Source organism: Podarcis liolepis (genome assembly GCF_965112155.1).
Source record: "Podarcis liolepis genome assembly, chromosome: 2".
Classification (NCBI taxonomy): Eukaryota; Metazoa; Chordata; class Lepidosauria; order Squamata; family Lacertidae; genus Podarcis; species Podarcis liolepis.
The window spans coordinates 47,911,957-47,930,764 of record NC_139555.1 but is presented as its reverse complement, the minus strand read 5'-3'; the positions used below and the strand labels follow the sequence as shown (position 1 = coordinate 47,930,764).

Below are 18,808 nucleotides of genomic sequence, written 5' to 3'. Positions count from 1 at the left end.
TAACACTTTTGGTCCTCTGGCAATCTCAGATGGCCCTTTAAACAAGTTTCTCTGAAAGGGATTCTACTAAACAATAAAACACATTTTGCAGGCATCATTAAGGCAGGAAAATCTATAGCAGCAATGGGTATGCTTTTATCTTCATTATGATGAAGCCACCTAGACATATCTTGTTAGTGACAGCTCTGTACACTTACCCAGACTGTGGAAGATCAGTCCATCTTTGTGAAAGATGCAGAGATGGCTAAATTAACCCATTCGCTACCCAGAAACACTGAGTTATATATCCTTCACTTTCATGTACTCACTGATCTATCGAACCAATGCAAACTACTCTCCCTGTATATTTGAATGTGAACACAACTAAAAACACTGTATGGTATCCTGTAAATCAGCAACTGATATTGATACTTTACAGACTATATAGGTTGTTTCTGCTACATTTACTAAGTCAACATTCTACTGCAAGCCCACACAAAGTGCAATTTATACCATACTTGATAGTGTATACTAACAACTGCATTTATAATGCAAAAATTATCTCTTATGTTTATCTTTCTTTCCCTATCTTTCTTGAATCATTGGAACTCATGCATTTGAGGGCTACTCTAATAATAACAAAATAGGTGCTATTTTGCTGAGGACTGCTGACCTGAAGAATACTCTGGAATCTGTGACTAATTTGTTTGTTCCCAAAGTAGAACCTTCATTCATTTTGGGGGGCACAGTACAGAGCAGATGAAAATAAGGAAAGAAATAGTGAGAAAGAGGAAGTATTGAACCTAATGAAAATCATTTTAATAATTACTCCGCCACTTGGTGGCTTGTATTTCTATTTTGCTGTTAACTCTTGAAGTAATTTCTACTTCTTTATATGAATATTTATATTAATATCATAGTAGTAGAATTTAAACAACTTACAAGATACTCACTACTTACGCAAACTTCTGCCTTGTTGTTTCGTTGCTGCACTCCTATAAGGAAGAGTGTATTTTTGTCTCCCAGTTCCATTTCAGGAAAACAGCTACTGATTATTCTGAATATAACATTGGTTGGTTTAAACTTTGTGAACTTTCTGACCTTCGTTAGAACTATGAGGCATGGAAGTATCTACTGGTAATATTAAGTCATCATGAGAACGTGCCACTACAAGAAAAACATGTGTAGGAGGTAATCAAAAGATACATATTTCTTTAGATGATTAAGAGTTCCTTGGGTAAATTAAACTCTTGTGGGACTTCACCTCGGTGGGTGGGAGATCTGAAGCAAATTCCAAGATGTTTACTATCAGCGTTAGCAGGAAAATACCACTAATGAATAAATGTGAGAGTAGTTATGTTTGACAAAGGCTGCATTTTAACTGGAACATCTAACCTCACATACAGTGCTTAATGTTCTCACATATAAAACATGCCTCAACCAGCTTATTTAATAGGCTCACTGGATAAAGATTTGCAGCTGATAAGAAATTAATTCATAGCTTGGAGAGAGGTCAAAAGCAAGGAACTGAGAGCAATGGCACAAACTGAACAATCAGTATACCTGTGATCTCTGGGGTTTACTCTCAAGTAAGTGTGGATGGGATTATAGAGCATAACATTAAGAGCATAAGATGAATCCTGCCAGATCAGAATATAGGTCAATAAGGTCCAGCATTCTGTTCCTTTAAATGCCCATTGGAAGCCCACAAAAGTAGGACATGAGTGCCATAGCACTCTCCCACTTGTGATTGTTAGTAACTGGTCTCCAGTGGCATACGTTTCTCCAATATTGAAGGTAATATAGCTATCTGGACCAGTAGCAATAGACAGCCGTATCCTCCAGGAATACAGTGGTACCTCGGGTTACATACGCTTCAGCTTACATACGCTTCAGGTTACACACTCCACTAAGCCAGAAATAGTGCTTCAGGTTAAGAACTTTGCTTCAGGATAAGAACAGAAATCGTACTTCGGCGGCGTGGCGGCAGCAGGAGGCCCCATTAGCTAAAGTGGTGCTTCAGGTTAAGAACAGTTTCAGGTTAAGTATGGACATCCGGAACGAATTAAGTACTTAACCCGAGGTACCACTGCATGTATAATTCTCTCTTAAAGCCATCCAAGTTGCCAGCTATCATTATCTTGTAGTAGCAAATTCCACAGTTCAACCATACTATTTATTTATCTAAGTACACTTTTGATCTCCTTTTCATCAAAATATTCCAGGGTAAGTAACAAAACAACAAATAAATCAACACAGTAAAAACAGATAAAATAATAGTGAAACAAAATATATCAACCACAGCAGTGACTATCTACTCATTAATTCCCTGGTGCTGAAAAACTATTTCCACAGTTGGAGAAGGCTCTATCACATGTCACTGCACAAAGTACAGACTAGATGATATACCGAGAAATGTTGATTCAGATTCATTTGGGACATTGTGGGTTAACAACAGCACCATGAATTCAGACTGTAAGCATAGCAGCAGCCAGTGGAGCTCCTTTAAGATTTGTATTACCGGGTATATGATACCTTGCAGCAGTCCCTCTCAATATCTGGAAGCTGCAGTTCAAACCAGTCTAGAACATTTTGAATGACATTCCCACCTAAAGTGCTCTAGAGTAGTCTATATGGAAGGTAACCACAGCATGGGTCACCACAGCCTGATTAACACCCCAACAAATTTTGCTTCTCTTTGAAGTTTGTAAATAGGGGTTCCAAAGTCAAAGCTTTGGTTCCACACAGAAACCAAACCAAGCCTCTCTTGACTTTCCCCAGCTCAAGATAAGACAAGACGGGTCCCTGGCTTATTTTTCATGCCTCCAGCCATGTAAGGTGGGAAGGCCTGCCTCCTTCTCCTGGAAGCATCTCAGAGTTGTAGTTTCTAAGGCAACACGCCTGTACTTAGCCAACTGGTTAGTCATGCAAAGAGATACTTAGCAGACCTGGCTTAAAAAGGAGACTGGTTTGATCACTTATGCAACCTCTTCCTCTACATAATCCCATTCTACAATTATAAAATCATAGGCTTGGAAGGGATCCAAAGATGACATCCAGACTAACAACCTAATCCTATATCAATGGCAAAAACTTCAGCCCCCCCCCCCATCCTATAAAATTCAAGAAGTAGTTATATCTCTACCACACAATTCTACTACAAGGCTCAGAAAACCCATATGAAGGGTATAATTCCCTACTCATTTTATACAATTCTGTACTTATTTTCATAAACTAAAAATACATTTTGATACAGCCATACTGGTTCCTTCCTTATGGAATTATATACTGGAGTATTCCAAATAGGATTATTATGAAAAACACCACTTTAGCATCAGAGCAATTTAAGTTTTAAAAAATCTTCCACATGATAAAATAATATGTCAGTGTTCCTTGTTTAACCTCCTACCACCAAAAAAACAACCTATACTGAACCTGATCTTTTTTAACACTTGCCAAATTAAAACGTGTGAATTTTGATCAAGTGCAGCTAATCACCCATGATGTCTACTTAACCTTACCACTTTGCAAATATTTCGCAATGTAAAAGCAACATTGCAAGAGGATACCTGTAATTCACACACATTGCTGTGCTTTTCACTTTCTTTTCTCTGTGGCATTTTCTACAAATTTCTATAAATTTCAGTGTTCTCATTTCTCAAATAAATGCTTCAGCGCATTTTTATTTTAAATAAATCAATGTCAGCAGCCAAGCACCCAGGAGAAACCATACACTAAGCAACTACTGTACATATCACAAGGTCGGAAATAACAGTGCAAAAATAGCTGTGCAAAATGCAGTCCTTAGAGAAGGATCCAAATTTATATACTGTTCAGGATGTTAAGCTTTGGAAGTTTGGTTTGGGCTAGTATATGGATAATCTGGGTCCCAAATCACCAAAGCTTTAAGACTTGTTTATTTATTTTGCTTCCAAGGCATCAGACTGATCTTTAGTTTTTGTAATGATGGCCAGATTTTTAAAAGATTTTGAGCTTGCACATCTGCTGCTTTTCTCTAATAATGAAATGTCTTGTCCCAGATAATCTCCTTAGGGTCTGATAATCTTTTTGGAAGTATCTTTTAGCAGTTTAGCACACTAAACTTTTGCTTCATGACCAGAAACACTCCATTTCCCAATTATATCAGCATCAATTGTCTAATCATTTTGTGGCAAAGTTGCAACCCTAAGCACTTTTATCATGGAGTAAATTTCATTGAACTGTGTGGAACTTAATTCTGAAAAAAACATGCTTAGGATTGCATGCATTGAAGATAAAGCTTCAAAATGCACTTGGCTCTTTGATAAACATAAGTTAAAGCTAAAATCTTCTACAGGCTATGGCAGTACACAAACTACTCTCCTGTTCTGCACACATGCTGTTACTACTTTAAGGAAGAACTTGGAAAACTATTTCCAATTCCCCACATCAAAAAGAAAACTACTGCTGATCAACATTTCATTTAATTAATCTTCACCTCTGAAGTCTCCTATCATTCTGAACACAATGGGGTTTAAAGCAGTTTTTGGTGAAATTATCATGACTACAAGTCATACTTAAAAATTTGTCAAAATAAAAAAATTCCTTCCAGTAGCACCTTAAAGACCAACTAAGTTAGTTCTTGGTATGAGCTTTCGTGTGCATGCACACTTCTTCAGCATTCCACAAGTATTTGTTTGTTTAATTTGTATACCGCCCTTCATCTGAAGATCACAAAGAGGTTCACAACAAGTCCTAGCATTGTGAGGAGAAGAACAGATTTTCTCTGTCCACTTTCTCCATGCCATGCATAATTTTATAAACTTTTATGTCCCCTCTTACTCACATTTTCTCTAACCTAAAAAGGCCCAAATGCTGCAACCTTTTCTCACAGGGATGTTGCTCAATCCCTTTGATCATTCTGAACCTTTTCAACTCTACAATACAAACTCTTTTTGAGGTGAGGTGACCAGAACTGCACACAAATGTGGTTGTATCATAGATTCGTAGAAGAGCATTATGATGTCTGAAGTTTTATTTTCAATTCATTTCCTAATGATCCCTAGCATGGAATTTGCCTTTTTCATAGCTGCCACACACACCGAGTCGACATCTTCACTGAGTTCTCCACTATGACCCAAAGATCTCTTTCCTGATCAGTCACCATCAGTTCAAATTTTGACTGTATATGTTTGTTTTGTCCTGACATGCATTATTTTGCACTTGTTTACATTGAAACTGCATTTGACATTTTACCACCTATTCACTAAACTTTGAGAGGTCCTTTTGGAGCTCTTCATAATCCCTTTTTGTTTTAATAACTCTGAACAATTAGTATCAGAAACTTGGCCATCTCACTGCTCACTTCTAATGCTAGATCATTTATGAACAAGTTAGAAAGCACAAGTCCCAGTACTGATCTGTGGGGGACTCCATTATCTACATCTCTCTACTTGGAGAGCTATCCATTTATCCCTACTCTCTTTTTCCTGCTACTTAACCAACTCTTCTCCTCTTACTCCATGACCACTAAGCTTATGCAGTAGTCTTTGGTGAGGTGCCTTATTGAAAGCTGTTTAAAACTCCAAATACACTATGTTAACGGGAACACCTATATCTATCCTCTTGACACTCGCGAAGAGCTCTAACAGACAGGACATACAGGCTCAGCTTCACCAAGAAATAACCTATATACTTGGTTATTTTATCTTTAACAATACTTTCCACCAGCTTTCTTGGGATAGATATTAAGCTAACCAGGATTGTATTTCCCAGCCCCCCCCCCCCCCGGATTCTTTCTAAAAAACCAGTGTTGCACTGTTACTTTCCTTTTCCTCAGCTATGGAGGCTGATCTGAAGGACAAGTTATGTACAGTCATACCTCAGGTTGCGATCGCTGCGGGTTGCGTGTTTTCGGTTACGGACATGCCGAAACCTGAAAGTACCGGAACTTCCAGGTTTCAGCACTAAATCACACTTTGCGCATGCACAGAAGTGTTGAATCGCATCACACATGGGCGCAGACGCAGCACTGCAGGTTGCGAACGCTGTGGGTTGTGAACGTGCCTCCCGCACGGATCACGTTCGCAACCCGAGGTTCCACTGTATTTTTATTACAAGACCAGCAAATTGATATCTGAATGAAATAGGTTTAGAAGGCAATGACTATCGTAAGTAAGGCCCAGTCCCTTCAAATTATTTGCATGAAATAATAAAGTTACTAGAAATTAGTACAATATTTTCTGACAATTTCATTTGCACAATGGCTTCTGCTGGAGAAACAGGGCTTGCTGCCTCTCTTCCCCCAAAATGGTTTGCTTGGACATCAGGAAATCCCCCAGAACAGTGCGTGGGGAGGAGAGAGGAGACAGTTCCAACTGGCAAGCTGAAAAGTCTGTGCTGTCAGAACAACTGCCATAATGCTACATTGAATTGCTCCCTTTGATTAGAGCTAGTTTGCACTTTATCTTTTCCATGAGTCCACAGTAAATGGCCTCTAAGTGGTTGATTCTTCAATACCACCTTTCTGAGATGTAGAAAACTGAGGGCTGTTCAGGAGGTGAAGCCTAAGAGCTCAGACAATTCAGTGGGGCCTATCAAGTTAGTTCCTCTTATGGCAGAAGTATTATTACTTGCTTTCTCGTGTGTTCATAGATTTATTGTGTTCATATTGATGAATCTCAGTCAGAGAGAAAGGAATGCAATCATAAGCACACTCACTACAGAGTGAATCACACAGAACTCAGCGGGATTTACTTCCAAGTTAACATGCTTAGGAGTGCACTGTAAGACTGGAAAGCACACAATGGAAAATAGGGTAGATTTAACCTTAAAGTGGAGAGAAAAGGCTGGGAATACAGACTCTACTGAAAATAGCTGGTGGGGAATGGTCCTTTAGAAAACAGCCCTGACATTTTCCTTCAGCTGGAAACTTTGAGAAAAAGAGGCAAAATCCCCGAGAGGTGTGGTAATATGCATTATTGCTTAGCTTTCTGGAAAGAGTTTCAGTATTAGCATACTAGTACCATATATTCCTTGAAATGAAGTAACTCCAATATGGAAACTTTCCCAAAATCACAGAAGAAACTATGACTGAAACAGTTCAAAAAAGCTGGTACGGCTGGGGTGGTGAAACTTTTTGAGCCTGGGGGCTGCATTCTGTCATGGGCAACCTTCCCGGGTTTGCATGCCAGTGGTGGGTGAGGCCAGAGGCTAAAGTTGGTTGAACACAGGTGTGGCTATATTTGAGCTACGGAAAAGCCAGAAGTGCCCACACTGCCCACATCTCTCCATCCATGCAAGCAAGAGGCACTCTCATAGTTCAAGGTCACAAACTAGTCAGGTAAAAGCATCCCTTTCTCTAAATACGTACAATGCAACTCTGTAATACACTGCCTGCCTGCTTCCATTACTTCTAATTCTAGCCTCACAACAAGTAGGCCATAACTTACAGAAGCTTATATGCTACTAAAATTAGTCTGTCTCAGAGGTGCTACTTGACATTAAATAACTGTTATGTGTGTTGCTCAGATGATGCTTTGTCATAGTTGAGTAGAAGATGCTATAGCTTAAAGTCACATTCAACTATTATTGTTTAAACTGTGGAAAAGGCAAATATTGGTTTGTTTTGTACCCTCTTTCTATATCTTCATATTTTGCCAATCTTCTCCAACCCTCCAGGGGGAAAAAGAAGATGAATAGCTGCTGAAATCAGAAATATACAGAAAGGAATTAGCAGTTACTTAGCCAGAGGATTCTTTTTCTAAATAACTATATTTATTAAGAAAACAAACATATTTTGCCAAGGACTAAGTCTGGAAAAATGTGCGACAAGTAGAAAGAAATCATGAGAAGAAAGTTGGTAGAATAACAGATTCTGCTGATACCTCTGTTGCACACAAGATAGAATACATGTTGTAACATGCTCTCCAAGGTTAACCTCTTTTGGTTACGTTCATAATGCCACACAAGTAGTTCACAAGCAATAATTATTTTATGTCCTGAGGCACTCACAGGCACATCTTTACTACAAATATCTATATTAAGCACAAGCAAAATGTGTCTATTATGTTATCAAGAGATATGCAAACAAGAAGAATACTCTCCTGCAACACCAGCCTGTATGAACATGTGCTGTACATTCAAATCATTGTTCAATGTGAGTCCATTTCATGCCATTCCCCAAGCAATAATTTATATCTATCTCTTCACAAGCATTCATATAAAGACGCATGTGGTGGTAATTTACACATGCATGTCACTGCGGGAATGAAGGAGTACAACATCCTACAAGGAAATTATTATCTGTTTGTGTTGATAGAAAGATAGATAGACATCCATCCATCCATCCATCCATCCATCCATCCATCCATCCATCCCTTCATCTAAGGAGGTCAGAGTGGTGCATATGATCCTTCAAGTTTATTTTAATAACAGCTGAATGAAAGAGAGTGGTTGGTCCATGGCCACCCATATCTGAGTGAATATTTGAACTTGGGTCTTCCCAATAGAAGGGCCAAACTAGAAGTTAACTAAATTGGTGACTGTTTAACTTGTCTGTTTTTTTCTCTTTGTGTAAAAACAAAGTGATGGGAAGGCCTGATCCAGATTAGGACTGCAGCTTGTACAGAAGTGGATGTAACCCTTTTCCCTATAACTTGATAGCAATGAAAATGGCTCTTGCTAATATGAATTCTCTCTTGTGACAAACAGCAGCTTCATGAGGGGTGAGATTTTTGTTGCATCTAACCCTCCTCACTGCATTTCCAATCATAATGCCCAAGATATTCAGAAAGGTAAAGGAGACAAGATTGTAACAAATGGTTAAACATTTTCTTTTAAGAAACTGCTGTCACCTGTCTCGTGGAATAAGGCACTGCACAATTTCTTTTTCCTTTTTGGCAGCAATATGCCTATCAGCACAGTAGCTCTCAGTGGCACAGATCTCAAGGTCTATGTCAGCAGTTCTTCTCCAGACAGTGCATTAACCTAAAAACCATTCTGTTGTTTGGTTTGGTACATATCAGCCTCACTTGCTGTCATATTACATTATCCTCTTTCCCACTCCCTGTTTTTCCTTCACCTTGTCACTAAACTATCACTATAGCCATAGCACTGGGATGAGAACTAGGTTTCCTTTTACCCAGGAAAACCTAAAGGTTTTGAGGTGCTACACTGTACAATTTGTGAAACAAGTATGTAGGCAAGTAACAAATGCTTTAGCAAACAAACCACAATGGTTCTTCTTTGACTGAAGTATTGAAATCACCAGCACCTCAGTACTATATTAGTGTCGTATTTTCAAGTAAAGCAGGGAAGGGGAACATGTGGTCATTAAGATGTTTTTGGACTTTGTCTCTCATCATCCCTTAGTTATCCAGTGGAGTTCAATGTTGAAAGATTTGAGATGGACAAACATACTTCTTCACAAAGTGCAAAGCTAAACCATTTAATTTGCTCCCACGGTATGTACTTATGACCATAAATGTGGATGGCTTTAAAAGAGGAAGAGACAAATCATTGGAGGATAATGCTATCAGTGACTAGTACTAGCCACAATGGCTATGTTCAGAGACAATGGCTATGCCTCTGATACCAGAGGGAAGCACATGTGGGAAGAGTGTCATTAGTTCTGTGGGTTTCCAACAGGCATCTGGATGGCCAATGTGAGAACAGAATGCTGGACTAGAAAGGCCTTTGGCCTGAACCTGAAGGCTCTCCTTATGTTCTTACTGAAACAAGTTTTTGAAGAAGCCTAATATTTCCTATTAAACTCTAAAATCTGACCTCATTTTTTTCTTAAAGAAAAATTTGATGGAAACCCTAGAAAGGCTACTGGTTTGAGGGAGGAAGCCCTTTGAAATATACACCATATTAAATACAAATAAAAAGCAAGCAAAAATAATGCTTTGGATGATCATAAATTGGATTTATTACTAAGCAATGAAGATTTGGCTTCATTCTTTCTGTTTTTAAGGAATGATAAAAGAGAGCACTTGCTATGTAAGAGGAAAAGCAGATGTTTTATGAGAGATAGCCTGGCTTGAATAATTAATATATTTACGATTATAATCTTAAAAGCAATGAAAATGATTAGTCCTAAGTGGGAGGAAGATAAATGGATGTTGGAAGAGCTTCCCAGCACGAAAGTCCCTTCTAAGGTACTGTGTGCTATCCCTGTGAAAGTGTATTTTGTTTCAGAGCTGAAAGGCAGCTGCAAACCACTTAGAAAGATGTCTGTGCTTGAACTGATGGGCAGGGGAACAATAGTTGACAATTGTTTTTCCCATACAGTGTTTGATGAGCTTCATTTTTCATGGTATCTGTGCTACATCTACATTTCTCACAGCTGTAACTAACAACAAGAAAGCAGTAAGGGAGGAACTAAACCGATTTGCCTATTCTCTTAATTAGCTAGATGCGCAATCTCTTACAGAAAATTGCCGGCCACATCACTTCTCTATGCTTTAAAATGACATTGGCCTATACATGAAATATTCAATTCGAAGTTATCTGCCTTGAAACTTTTAGAGCTACAGCCAGCCCAGCCACTTGGCTCAATTATGATACATGTTTTACTAGCTTTTCTGCTTTCTGTAGCTATGGAGGAAAGGAATGGAAATTACTTTTCCTCAGCCCTGATCTTTGAAACTGAGAAAGTTTTAGTCTGAATGATCACTTTTGCTTAGCAACAAACCTAAGTCCTTAAATTTATTTGCATTATCTACGGTCAGATCTACAACATACAAAATACTACTAAAGAAGAGAGTTCCCATGAGAATGTGTAAAGTGCCTTTGCATCAACACTGACTAAAACCACAGCTAATTTCTATATACTTGGAATTAAGACAAAGAACTTTCAAATTGGAGAAGTGAAGCCCAATACATGCTCTTTGCATGGACAAGCCTGCTATCATTTAAAATTCATGCATTTGAAAATCAGGACCAAGGAAGCTTCAAGAGTTTATGCTAAAGTTTAATAAATCAGAATGTGCCAGGGGAGGGTATACGCCACACAATCCCCTGTTCTCCTGTCATCACAAACTTATTTCTTACTAGCTAATATTCCAGAGTTTGTACTTTGAAGAACAAAACAGAAAACCAACACCCCACAAATTGAAGTACCTTTTTCACAACTGTACCCAATACACTTAAAAAAAAAAACCCAAAACATTTTCATCATTCCTCTACGGAGTGCAATAACTTTAAAATGTTTTTGCTCACTGAATTTGGGTTATTTTTAACTTACTGAAATGTAGATTTATTACTGAAAGTAACAGAAGTAGTTAAATCTTTAAAAACCCAGAATCTTAACAAAAAGACTATCCCAGTTGTTCTTGCTGCAAAACACTTAACACTGCAAAAAAGAATAGTGTGGGTTTTTTTTAAATGACAATCCCCTCTACGATAATTGCTGATGCATTTGGGTGAATCTGTATATAGCCTGTTTGTGCAAACCAATTCTTCTAAATAAATTGGACTGCATTACAGGAATTACTTGCCAGAGGTTAAAAAACAAAAACACAAACCTTACCATTTTATTTCTAGCCTGCTAAAAGACAATTACCAAACTTGTAAACTTCTTTAAAAATGCTAGCCATTTATCTTCATCTAGGGCAAATATAACAAGTCACAGAGATGGAATTCCCTAGCTGGCTCCATTGAAAGATGGGTTTATTTTCAGCAGCATTTGGTTCATCAGTTTTTGAACTGCATCTGAAATGTTATGGGGGTGAAGCACTGAGGGAATTCTATTTAGATTTATCTCTATTGGTAAAATAGGGCTTTTGACTCAGATTGTTCTCACAGAGTCATTTTGGTAAAGTTTCCATCTCAGCAAGATAAATGTCAAAAAAAGATAGGGTGACTGACAATTTTATAATTGTGGTAGAATTTTGTTAAAAGAACACAGGCAAAGAACACACTGTTTGTTGCTATACAGCTTTTTACCAGAGTTTGGTCAGTGTGGTTACAGTCAGCCCATTGATATTTGCACCCAACTTTCATGAGAGCATGGCTATGTCGTTATCATCTCAATTAATTACATTCACAGGATCCAAATTACCACTTCAGCATCATTCAAACCTTTGGACTGCAACAGACAAAGTATGGAGTGTGCAACCAAGCATCTACTGAATGCTGATATACTTCACTGTGTGTGGAACCTTTTCCATATTTACGACCAAACTTGACATGACCCAAAAGATCCATCAATAGATTGTCCCATCATTTTTATTTTTGAAACTACTTTTAACTAGAAAAATTATGCGGTGAAAAATGACCAATCCTCCTCCCCAGTGCCACATCTTGATCTGAATATGCTCCCCACACATATGGTCGCTATCTATTGTCCATATAAACTTAGCTGATCTGGTGGGAGAACCCAGAAGTTCAAGATCTTCCCCATTAACACCAATGGCACAAGCTTCAAGGCTCCCATGGAACTTAAGGTTGGAAATTACAATACACATAACACAGCTATAATACAGCTGCACTGTTTTGTTAGATGTAAGTACTCATAGCTCTGCAAACCAATTTATTCAGACCAAGAGAACATTGCTGAATATATAGCTTACTTTCTTTTAATAGAACAGCCATAAAGGCCCAAGTTGTACTATACAATGGTCTTCCTTCTTCCAACACAAGTTTTATTTACTGCACTGCCCACAACACTGGCTTCACAAGGAAATAGCATGTTTTCCAATTACAGCTCTCTTTCCCACATATAATGAAACTATCTAATTTAAAAACTACCATCTCAGGGCAAAAACCTCCCATTTATTTATTCATAAATACTATTGATACTTATACTGCCATATGAATAATTGATAGTCACAGAGAAAAAGAGATGAAAACAAGACACGTTTAAGAGTGCTGACAGGAGTGTTATGCCCCCAATACCTGCGGGAATTTATTCAAAGTTCAAAGCTATTTTGGTCTTGCCACATTTTAAGAACATCAAGAACATCAATTTTAAACATGAAGTAACAGAATATTCACACTATTTGTTAACTACCGTATCTCAGAAAGCTATTCACCTGTGTTCTGTTTCTTTTAAAATAATAATTTAACTTATTTCCCACAGCCTCATAAAAGCATGATGGGGTTTGTGTGTTTGGTGGGGTGGGTAAAGGTAATCCACAATTAACACACGAGAAAGGAATGTGCTATGGAGAGCAGGGAAGAAGGAAACCCTGGCTCTTCCAGTATAAGTTGAAAGGATTTAAAGGTTGCTCGAGATTCATGTTAGAGTGATTTCATGATATGTATCTGTATACAAGCTAAGAAATCAGACACCTTACATTAATACACTAACTACTGAATATTGGTTAAAAACCACACCATCAAAGGTTTCTGTCACATCACTTTGTGAGAACTTTGCAGGCCCAACGTTTGTTTATCATTCAGCTCAAATCTCATCCTTAATTGCAAATATTTATTATTTAACAACATTCTTCTGGTATCATAAAATAAGTGTATTTTTTGGTATAAAACTTATTTGAAAGGTAGATGTAGGCATTCTGTGTGAAAATAACAGTCAAATTGTCGGAAAATAGAAGCCGGTTGTTAGGAAACATGCTCAGGTATCATTAGTTGCTGTACGGCACCCCCCTACTTTTCAAGCTAGCCATATAGTTTGAAAAACTACGGGAGAACATGTCGAGCTGATCGGCAGATGCAGCGGGAAAACAGTCTATTAGCAATTACTATAGATGCAAAATCAACACAGTGAAAGGAAGTGCCAGGTGTAATTACCTCTAGATGCCAGCAATATTTTTGGTTTCACTACCAGGGGAAAAAATGAATTGATCAAAACAAACACATGTAAATCAAAGGTTTGTTTTGTATTCAAACTAATTCAATCTTCCATTTTTGTTGTTTTGTTTTTCCCTGTAACATACAATAGTTGGTAGTTTACTACAAAATCGCCCTCCTGGTCTTTTGGTTGCTAACAGAATACTGAAAGTGAGACCTGAAAATACGCCCTATTAACATAATCTATAATTTTAATGGTTTGGGGCATCAGTGGCTCTAGCTGAGGTTTGCATTTTTCTTTAAATGTTTCCTGAGTGACTGCATGCATAATTGTGGGCAGACATGAGTGGAAGACGTCAGCAATGGGCAGACAATTAAACAGGCTAATGACATCTTACATTTCCCCCCTTTGCCAGTTGTTTATATATTTTGTTTTCTAAAATCCAAAACAAACAAACAAAAATAGACAGATGTACATGTAAGGGGTAGCTCAGTTGGTAGAGCATGGGACTCTAATCTCAGGGCTGTGGATGAAAGATTCCTGCATTGCAGGGGGTTGGACTACATCATCCTTGTGGTCCCTTCCAACTAGGATTCTGTGATTCTGCTTTTTGTATAAGGAAGCATCTATTTTAGATTTTCAAGCAAATTCCATCCTTTCACAAGTATAATTCCAAAAGACAAATTTGTGTGAAAAAAAATCTGGAAGTGGTCATCACAACATTACTTATGAAAGTTTTTCTTTCTTTCTTTCTTAATAAGTAGAAAAAGAAAAGATGAAACTGGAAATCACCTGGTCACCTGGAAGCTCTTCTCATTCACCAGAGGCATTGAGGAGTGTGGCTTTTGACAAGTTTGCACGGAACAAATAGTTCTAACCCGCCTTTCACTATGTTGACATGTTTCAGGGATAGTTCCTATCAGCCCTTAAGTTACTAAACTTCCTTTGAACGGTTTTTTTGGTACTCAAAAAATCAGAATCTAATCACTAAGCATTTTATTACACCTTGAGGGATTTATTCAAAATCCAACAACTAGGTTTAACCTTCTAGCTTTCTTGACACCCCATTCACATTTTAGCATGTTGTACATACCAAATAATGCTATTATCATGCCTTCTCACAGCAAAGAATTGGAGCTGGTGAGCAGCTATCCTAGCACTGAAGGCTACATTCCATTAATATATACAGTATTATTATTTCAAGAAACAAAAGGAATCAGGATCTCTAAGATTGGCTTTAGTACTTCCTATGCTTAGTCTTTGTCAGGCAGTCTTAATATGACCTTTCATTAGTCAGGAGTTTTCTTTAGCAAATGTGTAGTCTTGGTGGTAGGACAAAAAGTAAAGGTTTTATGGGAGGTTCTTCAGTGTGAATGCTACTGTGCAAAAACAGATTTCACATTTGAAATGCAGGGTCTTACAATAGCATCTTATACATGTCTACCCAGAAGTCCCATTAGAGTTCAATGGAATTTGGTCCAATGTAAGTGGATATAATATTGTATTTTAAAATAATAACAATGGAATATTATACATGTTTACTTGTAAATCCCACTGTATTCAATGGTGCTTACTTATAATTTTATTTAGGATTGGTACACTGTCTGGAAAGCCCTGGTGAACTGACTTATTAAGGAGGAAGTATGCATAGGATTAAGCTGACATTACCTTAATTTAAAAGCGAAACACTAACACACAAAATGTTTGGAGTGCGATAGACCAAGCCAGGTATTATTTGACAGAAAATGCATTGTGAATAATAATAAACACAACCAATTTAACAGGGCAGCTGCATTAATATGAAGATGAGTGTGAGAAACAGTCTGTGGATTTCAGATGCAGATAACTGCATGCAGCACTGCACACAATAATATTGAGGTATCTGTTTCATGCCAAAGCAGTAGTCTGTGCTACGCTCAGTGTGTCACTAAATAATTGTTTGCTGGTGTAGCAGCATTTACAGACAAATTTCTCTTTTTATACTTGGGCACAAAATACAAGTCACAAGGTGTATGCATGTAAAATAAGTTTGCAGTCCATGAAAGCTTCTGTCTTAATAAATTCATTAGTCTTTAAGGTGCCAGAAGCCCCTTTGTCGTTTTTGCTGCAACATATTTGCTGCTACATCTATGGAAATTGTTAACAAGGGATGGGGTTACTGCTTCTGAAGTGACCAGTGGGGTAGTGGGCATATTTTATTTATTTATTTATTTACGGCTATTAGCCCATAAAATATGTACAAACATAAAAGGACAGAGGCATAAAGACCGATATATTCGACACCAGAAGGTGAACACCACGATGCAAGGGTGGGTCATTGAGCAGAGCCAAATAACAGATTGGGGCCCGGAGAGCTCCAAGGGACGGATCGCAGAAAAAGGAAAAGTAGTGGGCATATGGCATTTGGACATGCAAAAGGGAATGCCTGTGAAAATTCAGAGGACAGATGGGTTTGTGGAGCAAATGTAATCCTATTTAGTAATCTACAGGGTCATGTGGGACAGTGGCGTAGCGTGGGTTGTCAGCACCCGGGGCAAGGCAAGTAATTTGCGCCCCCTAACCCGTGGATTTGTGCCCCCTAACCCGTGGATTTGCGCCCCCTAACCCTAACCCCCAGATGTTGCGCCCGGTGCGGCCGGCCCCCCCTGCACCCCCCACGCTACGCCACTGATGTGGGATGCATGTCCAAGCATATACACAGCACACTGGGCGGACCTTATTTTAATACTGAACTGCATACTTTCTGTGGAATATGACATACAATTCTGCAGTGGAATTAAGGGTGAGTCTTAACCACAAAGGTTAGCAAGAGAGTGTGGCAGGCAAACAAACATTATGGCTTAAAAAACCCCTGGAGAAAAATATTCCTAACCAAGCATCAAAGCTCACATAAATATAAAAACTGGGGGCACAGAGGTTAAAGTAAAAGATACCTGTTTCTGGGGCAGTGTAAAAGTTAACGTAAGAATTGCAGCCCTGCCTTGTGAAACCCAGGAACAAAAAGCTTAGGTTCTACTAGTGCACTCACCTTTAGGAAGTCATGACTGAAGACAGATTTAAATTCTGGTGGATGAGCTTGTGCTCAGTGACAGCTATAAATTCACACTAGCTCTAAGCTTACTTTCTGCACCTGTTTATTTTCTGGTAAGAACTGCAAAAGCATCTGAATACAAGAACCTTGTGGGTACACCTGGGCACTGTCAACTCCTTGGCAGCTTATATGTTTGGAACTCAGATTGTACTTTGGGCTTGTATCATTTATTTTGGTTATAGAACAGTAGTGATAGTTGTACCAGAGTAATTTTAGCAGATATTCTACAATGATAACACTAATAAAGTAGCCAGAAGTGTGGCTAAGAGATTTGGTAAGTCCTTGTGGAACTGCTTGAATTGATCCCCCTTTGGGCTGTTAATCTGAACTCATTCAAAAAGAAAAATCCAAGCAGTTGCCTGAATATGTGCAAGGTCTCTGTTATCTCTGTGTTTGTCTAAAAACAGCTTACGCACATCACAGCAGGACAAGTCTGAAATAATCTGGATCAAATGCTATTGAAGTGACACTCCCCCTCTAATCTAAATGCAATCCCACCACAGCAGTTCCCAAAATTTATGCATGTTTATGCATGTAGGAAAAATACATCAAACCATTTTTGTTTTCTTTTGTGTACTGGAGTTGCTTTTCAGTGAACTCTATTAAACAATCTAAACTCGAAAATTATTTTGACATTTGTCAAATGGTAATTAAACTACACAGACATAACATTCCACAGATATTAGTTTTTAGGAATCTCCTCTGTGTATTCAAGAGCACGTTTGTCTGCTTATGCATCCTTCCTGATAGTGACCATTACCAGATTTTCTTGCAGATATTTTAAACTGACCTTTTCTGCTCATATGTGGGTCACCTGCTTCTACTAAAAGTGTCCCTATATTAGCAGTATGTTACCTTGCTTGAATTGCAGTCGAAAACCCTTCAGCTTTGGTGTGCAGCAATAAATTCAACTGACAGTTGAAATTTGGAACGCTCACTTAATATTGATTCTGAATGTAATAACAAGCGACATGACCTTTTGGAGGGTGTAAAATATGGCTGCCACAACATCTGTGCCACATTTCTTGCTGTTTAGTAATATGCTGTAACAGCATGAAGCTGGCATTAAAGCTAAGCTTTATTATCAAGCAGATCGCTCCATCTCTCTGCCTTCATTAAAAAAAAATGTTTTAAGCTTTCAGGGGCTAGTATAGCCTACAATACACATGCCTTGTTTAAAGACCTAATTTACCTGGTAGTTACGAAAGGTAAAAATATTTGGCTGCTTCAAAATTCTGTCAGACAGAATACACTTTAGCAGGCCAATAAGGAGAAGAGTTTATACAAGAGGACCACACCAAATGTTTCATATGTCTACCCTATCTCTCCCAATCTTGGAGGATGCTGTCGTAGTCTCTCTTCCACTTATAAGGGCCTGGGGGCGGGGATGGAAGGTTAATGGTTCTATTTTCCTAGACACTAGAGATGCATTCTAATTTAGCGTTACCCCAGGATACCTTGAACTTATTCTGCTATACTGGACTAAGAAATGTTTGCATTAGATTAACTTTCAGTAGCTCTCTTTGAAGTGCTGGTATCTTTTAAAATATACTCCAAGTAGCACAACATCAATTTCTGCACTTTTAAAAATCCAATTTAAGCAGGATAAAATTGTCAAAACAGTCTAAGCTCATCCCAACAGCATGGCTCTCAATCACAGAATACACAATATGGGAAACTTGCATTGCATTGCAGAGAGTATTTGAAAAACCTTTTGACTTATTCCTTCCACCATTGTGCATGTACTGAATTGATTAATCCCGTTATCATTACTGCCTTCTTTTGATGAACATTAAAATAAGGCTGCACATTTTATGATTTCATTTTAATTTCACATTTTAATACCAAACTACATAGCCAAATAAATTGTAGCTCTTTAAAATGGTTTATAACTCATCTTTAAACAGAAAATACTGCAATCCTTCATAGTTTACAGTTAAATATAATTTATAAGTAAAAGGCCTGTCAGCAGTTTAAACTAAAGTATAACTTAGGGAACAAGA

At 38.1% G+C, this 18,808-nt stretch overlaps 1 protein-coding gene across 25 annotated transcripts in view; it reads right to left on the bottom strand.

Moving 5' to 3' along the window:
• Positions 1-18,808, bottom strand: part of TENM2 (teneurin transmembrane protein 2) — a 795,537-nt gene that overhangs the window by 302,461 nt on the left and 474,268 nt on the right. The window contains exon 1 of one of the 25 annotated variants that reach the window (XM_083481495.1): positions 933-1,026. The exons of 23 other annotated variants lie outside the window; for them this stretch is intronic. In XM_083481495.1, coding sequence (XP_083337621.1) covers positions 933-1,011 — 79 coding nt within the window. In that variant the 5' untranslated portion in view covers positions 1,012-1,026. Of the gene's footprint in view, positions 1-932; positions 1,027-18,808 lie in introns of those variants that run through there. One more of the 25 variants, XM_083481500.1, reaches the window with a different exon arrangement.